At 34.9% G+C, this 12,532-nt stretch overlaps 1 protein-coding gene across 1 annotated transcript; it reads left to right on the top strand.

Annotated features, from left to right (window-relative positions):
• Positions 1 to 1,336: 1,336 nt before the first annotated feature.
• On the top strand, positions 1,337 to 12,467 carry LOC139780700 (fatty acid synthase-like). The gene is made up of 12 exons (XM_071719432.1): positions 1,337 to 1,528; positions 3,442 to 3,692; positions 3,959 to 4,190; positions 4,627 to 5,045; positions 6,221 to 6,514; positions 6,784 to 6,991; positions 7,094 to 7,254; positions 7,595 to 7,912; positions 8,221 to 8,726; positions 8,962 to 9,266; positions 10,515 to 10,919; positions 11,413 to 12,467. Exons 1-12 carry the CDS (start codon positions 1,354 to 1,356, stop codon positions 12,450 to 12,452), a joined length of 4,314 nt encoding a protein of 1,437 aa, XP_071575533.1. The 5' UTR covers positions 1,337 to 1,353; the 3' UTR covers positions 12,453 to 12,467.
• Positions 12,468 to 12,532: the final 65 nt, after the last annotated feature.

Here is a 12,532-nt window from a genome sequence, read left to right as displayed (position 1 = left end):
CGTCCACTCAACAGCACCAGGGATAGCCCTCGTCGGTGCAGCGCACACAAGTCTCAACTCTCAGAGTCACAATCGGTCTTGAGAATGCGAAACCAAATATGCTCCACCGCAGCCACTTTTTATCTTTAGTAATCCTCATAAATTATTCTCCTGCATATATGAAAGTTGAGATTAGTCTCACAAGATATCATTAACTGCTCCAGCTACAGAAAATGAAAGAGATTAAAAAAATATAAAAAATATGCTTTACAGTATATAATCATTAATTTTGTGTATAATTTATATTATTAAACACGATGCGTAAGGAAAAAGAATTGAGTGAAACAGAATGTCAGGCTTAACAGCTTGATATATTATGTTATAAATATTAACGCTCTTATTTCTATGTCTTAAAAGCGAAGAATTATATGTAAGCGAGAAATGTAAAAATGTAGAGAATATGTAAACGCCGTAGAATTTACGTATATTTGTAAAACTTGATGCAATTTAATAATTATTACTTACTACAAATATAAGAAAAAATTTTGGATATAAGTAAACCAATAAATACTTTTGCAATATTATTGGATTTTACGTTATATTAATAAAATTTATCGTAATTCAATCTATTTCTATAATAGCAAAAAATGCATGCTTCTCTTCTTTATAAAAAAATTTAACGAACATGTATGCGTTAATTAAAATGTGGTATATAATTCTCATTATGCATGCACGCAAACAATATTCAGAAATCCATTGTTATTCTGTAGTTTTTTGTAAAATTTAATTCTGTTAAATTATAGTACATGAGAGTAAGTTAGCTGTGCCAGACTAGAGTCAAGCTCAACAGGGTCTTCTTTCCCCGCTAATTTTTCCAAGCCCGTTCCCTTGGCAGTGGTTTCGCTAGATAGTAGATAGGGACAGTGGGAATCTCGTTAATCCATTCATGCGCGTCACTAATTAGATGACGAGGCATTTGGCTACCTTAAGAGAGTTATAGCTATTCAAAATACGATTCTCTACGACGTATCTCCAGTAATGCAAATGTTTAACGGAAGTTCAAAGTAACAATAATGGAATTCATAGGAGGTAGGGATGTTATAAAGACTCCCCGTTTCCGCTGTCTCGTCTTTCAGTTGCGAGTCGTTACCGAATCAGTTAATGAACTCGTTAAGTTTTCTATAATAAAATACATTATAAATACAAATAGTTTCTATACAGTGAAAATTAATAACAAAATTAATTATAAATATCTGTCATAATTGAAATAATTGAAAAATCTCACAATTGATGAGATAATATTTCGACAACTAACTTCAGCAACATTGTTTTTTTTCTTCGTATTGACGGAATTAGAAGGTAATCCTGAGAACGATGTCTGCGGCGAAATCAACCAAGAAGAATTACAAAGCACCTGAACCTGGCGAAGAAATCGTTATCTCTGGTATTGCCGGTAGATTTCCGGAATCCAAAAATGTGGAAGAGTTCAAAAACAATTTACTAAATAAGGTAGACATGATCACGGATGATGATCGCCGGTGGAAATTAGGTGATTAATAGATCAGAATAAATAAAAAAGTTTTAATTGCCATAAATATAAATAAACATATTGTTATTAGCATTAATATATACCAAATGTTAAATCTCTTACGCAGACAAGTATGTTTTACATACTTTTCCTATAAAATAATATCAAATAATATATGTATGTATAAATTTACATATAATTTTATGTTAATTGTCCTATCTAAAACATATGTAAAACGTAGAGATACATATAAATCTTAGATTAATCTATATATATACAATACATATAATAATTATATATATATATTAGGGTGATTCAAAAAAACCTTCTTTTTGTATTTTTCGCGATACACCCCAAAATATCAAAGCTTACCTAAAAAAAGAATTTTCCTCAAAAGGGGAGCAAAATCGAACAAGTTTTAGAGGTCGCTACCAGCGATTTTCAATATTTTCGATTAAAAAATCGGTTTTTTTTCAAATATTCAAAATTGCATAACTTTTCGAGTTTTAATGATAGAGGCATGAAATTTTCAGAGAATCTTCGTCAATTTATGTAGTTTATGAATATTGAGTTAAAAAATTTATTTTCGGAAACAATTTTTTTACGTTTCTTTTGTTTATAATAAAAAAATAATTGTCTATAACTAATAGGCGCCAGCGATCTGGGATTTGGTTTTGATTTTAAATTACATCTGGGTAATCCAAAAACACATTTCAATAATCAAATGCTTGAACATCGGTGAATTTGTTGCTAAAAATTTGTTTAAACAACAAATTCAAAAAACCACGTTACCCGTAATGTAGAAATAATGCATGTTATAATCTTTATTTAGGTGTCTGTATTGCATTCCAACTTTTGTTGTTAAATTTAAGTTGATAGAATAATAAATTATCCAAATGCTACATATTCATTGAATGAAAATAAATTTTTAACTCAATATTCATAAACTACATGAATTGACGAAGATTCCCTGAAAATTTCATGCCTCTATCATTAAAACTCGAAAAGTTATGCAATTTTGAATATTTGAAAAAAAAACCGATTTTTTAATCGAAAATATTGAAAATCGCTGGTAGCGACCCCTAAAACTTGTTCGATTTTGCTCCCCTTTTGAGGAAAATTCTTTTTTTAGGTAAGCTTTGATATTTTGGGGTGTATCGCGAAAAATACAAAAAGAAGGTTTTTTTGAATCACCCTATTGAATATGTAGCATTTGGATAATTTATTATTCTATCAACTTAAAGTTGACAACAAAAGTTGGAATGCAATACAGACACCTAAATAAAGATTATGACATGCATTATTTCTACATTACGGGTAACGTGGTTTTTTGAATTTGTTGTTTAAACAAATTTTTAGCAACAAATTCACCGATGTTCAAGCATTTGATTATTGAAATGTGTTTTTGGATTACCTAGATGTAATTTAAAATCAAAACCAAATCCCAGATCGCTGGCGCCTATTAGTTATAGACAATTATTTTTTTATCATAAACAAAAGAAACGTAAAAAAATTGTTTCCGAAAATAAATTTTTTAACTCAATATTCATAAACTACATGAATTGACGAAGATTCTCTGAAAATTTCATGCCTCTATCATTAAAACTCGAAAAGTTATGCAATTTTGAATATTTGAAAAAAAACGGATTTTTTAATCGAAAATATTGAAAATCGCTGGTAGCGACCTCTAAAACTTGTTCGATTTTGCTCCCCTTTTGAGGAAAATTCTTTTTTTAGGTAAGCTTTGATATTTTGGGGTGTATCGCGAAAAATAAAAAAAGAAGGTTTTTTTGAATCACCCTAATATATATATATATATATATATATATATATATATATATTACAGTTAAATGTGTCTATTTTTATTCTACTTACGTAATTAAAACTCTTAGGATGGACATGATGATTTATTATGTTTTTATTAATGCCAACAGAACATCCAGATATTCCTCAGCGTACAGGAAAGATTAACGATATTGGCAAATTCGACGCCTTGTTCTTCGGGGTCCACTTCAAACAGGCTCACACGATGGATCCGATGTGCAGAATGTTACTGGAGCATGCTTACGAAGCCGTCGTTGATGCGGGAATTAATCCAAAGCAATTGCGTGGGTCGCGAACCGGCGTTTTTGTGGGCGCGTGTTTCTCAGAAGCTGAAAAGACCTGGTTTTACGAAAAATTACAGGTACGTTAGTATCATGTCAGTATTAATGCGCGTCAGTATATTACGTAACAATAGATAGACGAGTTAAAAAGAATAGGGATTCACTTTGTCAATCTAAATTTGGATGCAAAAGGAATTTCAAAGGTCAGAAATTTCACATTTCTGCAAAATTTATAATTACTCGCCTGCTTATTGCTAAAAATAGGATAGAAAAATGTAGGAGGCGAAGATGTTAGCAATTAAAGTAAAAAATTATTTTCTATTCTTAATTTTCTTGTGATGATTAGGTAAATGGCTTAGGACTTATCGGGTGCAGCAGAGCTATGCTGGCAAATAGAATTTGCAACTGGTTAGGAGTGACCGGACCATCTTACACTCTGGATTCCGCCTGTAGCTCGAGCTTGGTCGCGTTGGAGCACGCTTATCGGTGCTTGCAAGACGGCCAATGCGACTCCGCTATCGTGGGCGGATCGAATCTGTGCCTTCATCCCTACGTATCATTGCAATTTTCTCGTCTCGGTACGATTCCTTGATTACGTTGCAACGTAAAAAAAAGAGAACTCACGTTTCCTTGTAAATATTGATTGTAAGCAGAATCCTAAATAAAAAGAAAATTATACTATTATTAATTAGGTAATTACGTGCAAACGGTTTTGCATTAAAAATGCAACACGACTCTTTTTATTAGTTCTAATGTAAATAATGTAAGTAATATGTAAAGTATCAATAGTAAGAAGCATACATTACTGATATTTATAATATAAATCATACATATATAGGATGTGATCCCATAAAAAATTAATAATATAACAATTATAATAATAAGTCAAAAAGATAAAGTAAAATTTTTTTTATAAAAAGTTTTGTTCTCAAGATAATCAATGAATACCGTACAAAGAATTGAGAATATAATAGGTGATTATTTTCGTGTATTTTATGGTAATGATGATTGCAGGGGTTTTGTCGCCTGATGGTCGCAGCAAAGCGTTCGATGCCGACGCGGATGGCTTTGTTCGCAGTGAGGCGATTTCCGTCATATATCTGCAGAAGGCGAAGAACGCGAAACGGATCTACGCCACGGTGGTCTACGGCAAAACAAACTGCGACGGTTACAAGGAGCAGGGCATCACGTTCCCGTCGAGCCTGATGCAGGGCAACTTGCTGAAAGAGTGCTACGAGGATTGCGGCTTATCGCCGAACAATCTGTCCTATCTAGAATGTCACGGTACCGGCACTAAAGTCGGCGATCCCGAGGAGTTCAACGCGATTGAGAAAGTCATCTGCAAAGAGAGAACTGCGCCTTTGTTGATCGGCTCTGTTAAGTCGAATATGGGTCATTCCGAGCCCGCTAGCGGTCTGTGTCAAGTTATCAAGGTAACTCTTTTTTTTATTTTAGAAATATCGCGTTTACAATGTTTAACAATGTTAACAATCCTTTTGCAAATCTCTAGAAACGAGAAGGGTAAAGTTAATTAAATATTTTTCGATTTTTCGACAAAGGAATACTATATACATATATTGATTTACATTTTTAGACGATAAATTATTTTAGTTGTGGATAATTCTTTTAGAGCTAGCAAAAAAAGTAGCTATATAAATCCCAATTTTAATTTAGCGATTAGCTTTCTGTTCTATTTCTTAAGTAATGTAGATAATTCTTTTGAATCCAAATTCACAGATTTGGATAAACTCAAGTTTTTGGAATTAGCACAGGGGTTTTGTTCGACCAAACTGGCAATTTTATTATTAAAAAGACGCTACGTTAAAAGGACCGAATTTTGCGGTTGAAACGTAGCGTCTTTTTAATAATAAAATTGCAAGTTTGGTCGAACAAAACCCCTGTGCTAATTGTTAATTATTTGCTGGCGACTCAACTTCTCAGTTTTGTTTTCAAGTTTTTGGATATTAAGATTCGAATTATTCGAACTTTTCAGATATTAATACTTCGATAATAAGATAAGTTGACGAATTAATTATTCAGGTACTCGAATTCTAGCAAATTGGCATTATATTTATAATTCCCACTAAAATCCTTTAATTCTTCCGGATTAAAACTAGCTAAAATTGTTACAAACAACCGTCCAACGTCTATATCACGTTGTTGCGTACCAGTTCTTGTTCAAGTAGTTAAGCTAGTAAGGCAGGAACTACAAATGTATATACTGTAATAGCTTTGTTCTCGTCCGATTACTGAAGTCAAGCAACGTTGGGCACGGTTAGTACTTGGATATGACGTTGGCATCTAATTTTTTTTTACATTCCTTTCATTACAGCAAGAAATCTCTATATACTCTTATGAATTTAACTTTGTCAAAATCCTCAAAATGAAAAAAATTTTATTACTTATTTAAAATTTTCTAGAATCTTAATATCTAGTTGGATTTATCCGAATAGTAACAAATATAAATTGTATTTAGCCCTAATTTTTTAAATCTTAATTAAAATTGTTGCCAATATTGCAAGTATTCGAATATTTGACTGAAAGAAATAAACAGGAAATAGCTTTTAGGTTTATGGTATATTAATTCATTAAGCAACATTTACCATAGGTAATAATAGCAATGGAAACCGGAATAATTCCACCTAATTTACATTACAACCGACCACGAGAAGGTTTGAAAGCTCTCGAAGATGGCAGGATCAAGGTCATCACCGAGCAGACACCATGGGATGGTGGTTACGTGGGTATTAATTCCTTCGGTTTTGGAGGTGCCAATGCCCACATCGTATTGAAATCTTATTCGAAAAAGAAGATCAACAATGGAGCACCATCTGATGATTTACCGAGACTCGTAACAGTATCTGGACGTACGGAGGACTCTATTAAAGTATTCTTAAACGATGTAAGTAAAAACTGATGAAGAATCAAGACGTTGAGAGAAAGATCATATAAAAATTAATTAATATAAAACATAGAAAATGAATGAAATATATCAGTCATAGATTAATAATGGAAAATTGAAAAATTTATATCTTTAAATATATACTTACACGAAGTTCGACAGATTTCTTTAAAGAAAAATCGACATAGAGCGAAATGTTCATCGAGACATTCCCTATCGATTGGATTTGTTATAGATTCATGGAAAAATTTATTTTTATCTTTTCGTAGATCGAGAGACATCCGGTAGATATTGAATATATCCGCCTGCTGCACGACATTCACTCTGAGGATATCCAAGGGCATCTGTATCGAGGCTACACAATAGTCGGCTCGAAAAAAACGGAGCATATCCCAAAGGAAACAGAAAATTATTTGGGAGCTACGAGACCAATTTGGTTCGTATTTTCCGGTATGGGATCGCAGTGGCCTGGCATGGGTGCGTATCGTGTTAAATCCTTTTTGATTTCTAAAAATGAAAATGATATATTTTATCCTGATACCTTTTTGTTTATTTGACTTGTTGAATTGTTCTAAATAGGTACCGATCTGTTGAGATTCCCCGTCTTTGCCGAAGCTGTTAGAAAATGCGACGCCGTCTTACGACCGCGCGGTGTAGATATCATTGATATACTGACAAATAAAGACAAATCTACTTTTTACAATATTTTGCATTCGTTTGTGGGTATCGCGGCAGTACAGGTGAGCAGTATATAATCATGCGACATTCCCGATATGATTAGCATAATAAAAATAAAATTTTTTAAAAATTAAAAATGTCAGAACTTAAAATAATTAACAAAAGTTAAATTAATTTAATAATAAATTATACAATAAAATATATTAATATTCTTATATCAAAAATTATATATATTTAATTTTTTTTAAATTAAGACTAGAATGACTAGATATTACTTTAGTTAGCATTATTTTAATTAAGAATTTATAATGAAGATTTTAAGCGTGTAATATCATCATTAATTAAATTTGAGAGGTTTCTTATTATTCTTCATCGTATTCTTATATAATATGAATTTTATAGATTGGTCTGGTCGATCTCCTCACATTGGTAGGCATCGTGCCGGATAATATTATTGGTCACTCCGTCGGAGAGCTCGGTTGCGCTTACGCAGACGGATGCTTCACCGCCGAACAAATGATCTTATCAGCGTACTCGAGAGGTTTAGCGTCCATCGAAACTAAAGTAATTTTCGGTTTGATGGCGGCTGTTGGTCTTGGCTACGAGGACATCAAAGATATGTGCCCACCCGATATCGAAGTGGCTTGTCATAATGCTGCTGACAGTAGCACCATTAGTGGGCCCGCTGAATCAATAAAAGAATTTGTCGCCCAATTGCAGGTTCTATTATTGTCTAACTTACTGCTTTAAAAAAAATTCTAATCTGTATTGATAAAAAATATAGATGTATGCAAATTTATTTTTATTATTTTAAACGGATTTAAATGTGATATTTTAACAATGCAAAACGCGACGCTAAAACAATTTCCAACGCGTTAATTAAAATCTAACAATATACGCGACATTTGTGTACGTATATGACATTTTCCTTGTGGTTTTATTTACGTTTTTGAATTATAAATATTTCCCAGCAGTATTTTCAATACTTTCCATATTTGTTCCAACTAAGTTTACGTACATTTAACCAGGCTAAGCAAATCTTCGCGAAGGAAGTGCCATGCAGCAACATACCCTATCACAGTCGTTACATCGCGCCCGCCGGGCCAAAACTTCTGGCTTATCTGAACGAGGTGATTCCTCAACCGAAGCCACGCAGCCAAAAATGGGTGAGCTCGTCTGTACCGCGCAATAAATGGTCCACCGCGTCTGCCAAGTTGTCGTCCGTCGAATACCACACCAACAATCTTCTGAGTCCTGTACTATTCGAGGAAACGGCGCGCATGATCCCGAAGGATGCCGTGACCATCGAAATCGCACCCCACGGTCTTCTGCAAGCTATCCTGAGACGATCTCTCGGCCCGGGAGTCACGAATATCGCGCTCACCCAGCGCGGTCACAGAGACAACGTCGAGGTTTTCCTGCAAGCAATCGGCAAGCTCTACAATACAGGATTACAACCGGATATTGCGAGTCTCTATCCGCCCATCGAGTATCCAGTTAGCTGCGGTACGCCAATGATCTCACCTTCTGTTAGGTAGGTTTGCAGAAATCATCTAAATTATTCAAAATGTTTGGTTATCTGAAATAAAACAAGAATTCTTTTCATCTAATGTATTAAAATGTAACTGTCCTTCGTCATTACTCTTACGAAGTTCCAGTTAACAAGAAAAATTAAGGAAAATTGCACGAAAATTATTTTGAGAATCCTATTAAGTTTTATTAAGAGATTAACATAATAAACTGAAATAAATGATTTAATTTCCTTCAAGATGGGAACACACTGACGACTGGTACGTAACGTCGTATAAGACGCAAAAGAAGATCACTTCCGGTGAGAGAGTCGTTTCTTTGTCGGTAGCTGACGAGATTTATGAATATATGACCGGTCATGTTATCGATGGGAAGAATTTAATACCCGCTATAGGATACCTTGCTATGGTTTGGGAAAGTATTGGTATGTTGCATGGGCAAAGGCACACAGAGCTATCGGTCATCTTCGAAGATGTCAACTTCATCCGTGCTACCCATCTACCGAAAGAAGGCGAAATTAACTTAACAGTGATGGTTCAAAAAGGTATTCTCAATGTTTCTATTCATACAAAACAACAGAGTACTATCGTGATTAACAATCATTTCCATTTCATTGACATGCCTTAACTTACATATCAATTGCATTTAACAATTTATAGTTTCAATGCAAAGTCATGGCAACAATCGCATTTATTTATATCTTATATGGGATGCATAATATTTTTCACAACACCTCCACGGAAAGTCCGACTTTCCATGCCTGTAGAGAGGGGCGAAAGTGGCCAATTTCACGCCAGGGAGGAAAGTTGTTACTTTCCTCCCTGTTTAGCGGGTGGAAAGTGAGCACTTTCCTCCCTAGGGCGGAAAGTAACGACTTTCCTCCCTGTTTAGCGGGCGGAAAGTAAAGTAACGGGCAAATCTTAAAACATATATAGGAAGCTTTCCAGCAAGTGACAAGTCGACACAAGTATCGTTTTGTCTTTGTTACTCATTCCTAAAAAAAAAAGATAAAACGACGTTTGTGTCGACTTGTGTCATTTGCTGGAAAGCTGCCATAAATGGAAGGGGAATTGAGCATCGTGCGAGAGAGAAACGTACATTGTGCGAGAGAGAAAGGTAGTGGATCTCAATCGCCCGGAATCCGCATGCGCATATAGCGTCGCGTAAAAATTATATTTCTTACATTTTTTTGGAAATTTTATTGTCATTTTAATTTTGTGTTATGTGGGGGGCTTTGCCCCCCGCACCCCCTCACCAGGGGTTTCGCCCCTGGACCCCACTAGGGGCTTCGCCCCTAGAACCCCACCAGGGGCTTTGCCCCTGGACCCCACCGGACGCTTTACTCCTGGACCCCACCAGGGCTTCGCCCAAGGACCCCGCATCACTCTCTTTTTCTCTTTCTATTTAACTACACGCGCGTACAAACTGTACGAATGGAATATCAAATGCATACACTCTAAAGGCATTCAAAAGTCGAACATTTCCGTAAAGAGGTGTTGTGAAAAATATCGTGTGCACCTCGCCTTTCGGCTCGAGCGGCAATCACACGAGTCTGAAAAAGCTTTCGACCCGAGGTGCACAATATACTATTTAATCTTAAAAGATTTAATCTTTTTGGTTGCTGCTCGAAATGTTCATGTAATCGAAAAATCCAAATTTCAAGATTGAATTTTAAATTGTTCGAACTGTGCAAGCCTGAAGTTTGTATATTCAAACATTTGTATATTCAAACATCTGTTCTCATTATTTATATTATATTTTAATTAATTGATCGCGATAATTATTTCTGCAGGTACTGGAAGATTCGAGATAACGGAAAATAGTACTGCAGTTGTGACTGGATTGATTCGAGTCGTGAAGAACCCTGCGCAAGAAAAGATACCTGTTGCGCTTTTGCCAGAAGATGACGACGAGGATGAAGTAATGAATACTAAGGATATTTATAAAGAGCTAAGATTGCGGGGATATCAATATTCAGGCATTTTCCGTTCCTTAAAAAGCGCATCTATATCAGGGAAGAAGGGACACATTGCTTGGGTAAGTAATTGGGTAACGTTCCTCGACAACATGCTACAGATGATGATTCTTGGAATAAAAATGAAAAATTTATACGTACCTACGAGAATACAGAAGATCGTGATTGACACCAAACTTCACCAGCAGGAAGTCCAAAATCTAGACAATTTAGAAGACAAACGTAAGTTTATACATTTCGTTTTTCAACTTGGTAAATATTTCGCGAGGTTTGTTCTTGCATAAGAAGATTAACTACATTTCTTAATTCAAATCATAGCGTGAAATAGCAGTAAATTTTTAATCGTTGTCATTATAATTTATATGACTTTTGTTCATTTTTCCGTATAGATCAAAATAATTTTTTGCACCTCTTAAAAAAATTTAAATTAGAAATATTTTGTAAAATATTTTTCAATAACGTGCTGAACTTTTAATTTCCCACACTTTTTATACATATATATTTAAAAAAGTCATATACTATAAGCAATATCAATTCGCAATCTTAATGAGAAACATTATGTATAATATTATATAATCGATAATTATTTAATTGTTTAAATAAGTAAAAATTATAAATTGTTTTCTCTATTACTCTTATCATAATTCTTACATTAATAAATCTGATATGACCATTATAATTACACATATATAAATACTGCAATTTTTCGTTGCAGAATTCCCCGTACACGTGTACGAAGAATGGGAAACCATATTATCAGGGGGAGTCGAAATCCGTGGTGTCAAGGCTACGGCTATACCTCGCCGACTGCCAGCTAGCGACCCAATCCTCGAAGAATATAAATTCGTGGCTCATCGCGATAAAGCGCAAACATCCCTGAAGGAAGCGATCAGATTGTCTACGCAGATCGTGCTCGAATATCATCAAGCTATTCATGTGAAGACCATCGAGTTGATCGACGACTCCGACAATGTGACAGCGGATAAATTAGTATCACCGATACTTATTGAGATTCTGAGTGACTTGCCTTTAATTCAGCCGAAGGTATATCTGTCAGCACCATCTAATCATTTTGATGAATCATTACTCTCGAATGTGATCTCCATGGACGTTAATAATGTGTCTAAAGAAGAGAATATTATGCTTGCCATCGGTATCGGGCTACTATCAAGAGATAAGAAAACACAATTGGAGCAGATCCTACTGAAACTGAAAAACGGCGGTTTTGTATTGACACGAGAAAGATCGTTCAAAGCCGAAAATCTTTCGACATCTTCGAAGCACGGCTTACAATTAGACGTGATTCTAGAGAAGAATATTGGCGAAGAGACTATTATACTTTTAAAGAAGAAGAAACAGCTGATCGGAAAAACCGAAATCATTCACGTTAACAACGATGAGTTCACTTGGCTCGAGAAATTGAATTCGTTAATGAATGCGGAAAATGAGACCGCCGACATGAGGATAATACTCGTCAGCGAGGGAGACTTGGAAAGCGGTTTGCTAGGCTTCGTGAATTGCTTGAGAAAGGAACCAGGCGGAGAAATAATCAGAAGCATATTGATACAAGATACCAAAGCTCCTAAATTTTCCCTACAAAATCCATTATACTTGGAACAGCTTCAGCTGGATTTGCCGATCAACGTATTGAGAACGGAAAAGATATGGGGTTCCTACAGACATCAACCGCTACCGAGTCTACAGCCAAAGCTTGTCCGTCATGCGTATGTCGAACAAATGGTATGTACCCAGTGAACACAGTTTCTAACAGTTTTATAACTGAGAAGTTACAAGTAATATTACGTCTGTTATACTCTGTACAACGTAACTATAAT

The sequence above is a fragment of the Temnothorax nylanderi genome, unplaced genomic scaffold (genome assembly GCF_030848795.1).
Source record: "Temnothorax nylanderi isolate EJ_2023f unplaced genomic scaffold, tnyl_v1.0 TNYL_tig0292_pilon, whole genome shotgun sequence".
Taxonomy (NCBI): domain Eukaryota; kingdom Metazoa; phylum Arthropoda; class Insecta; order Hymenoptera; family Formicidae; genus Temnothorax; species Temnothorax nylanderi.
This window is presented reverse-complemented; position numbering and strand designations above follow the sequence as displayed.

Coding starts and splice junctions, on each gene's coding strand:
- LOC139780700 (XM_071719432.1), top strand. CDS start 1,354: ATGTCTGCGGCGAAATCAACCAAGAAGAATTACAAAGCACCTGAACCT. Junction 4,191..4,626: donor ATTGCAATTTTCTCGTCTCG/GTACGATTCCTT, acceptor TGATGATTGCAG/GGGTTTTGTCGCCTGATGGT. Junction 7,255..7,594: donor TGGGTATCGCGGCAGTACAG/GTGAGCAGTATA, acceptor TGAATTTTATAG/ATTGGTCTGGTCGATCTCCT.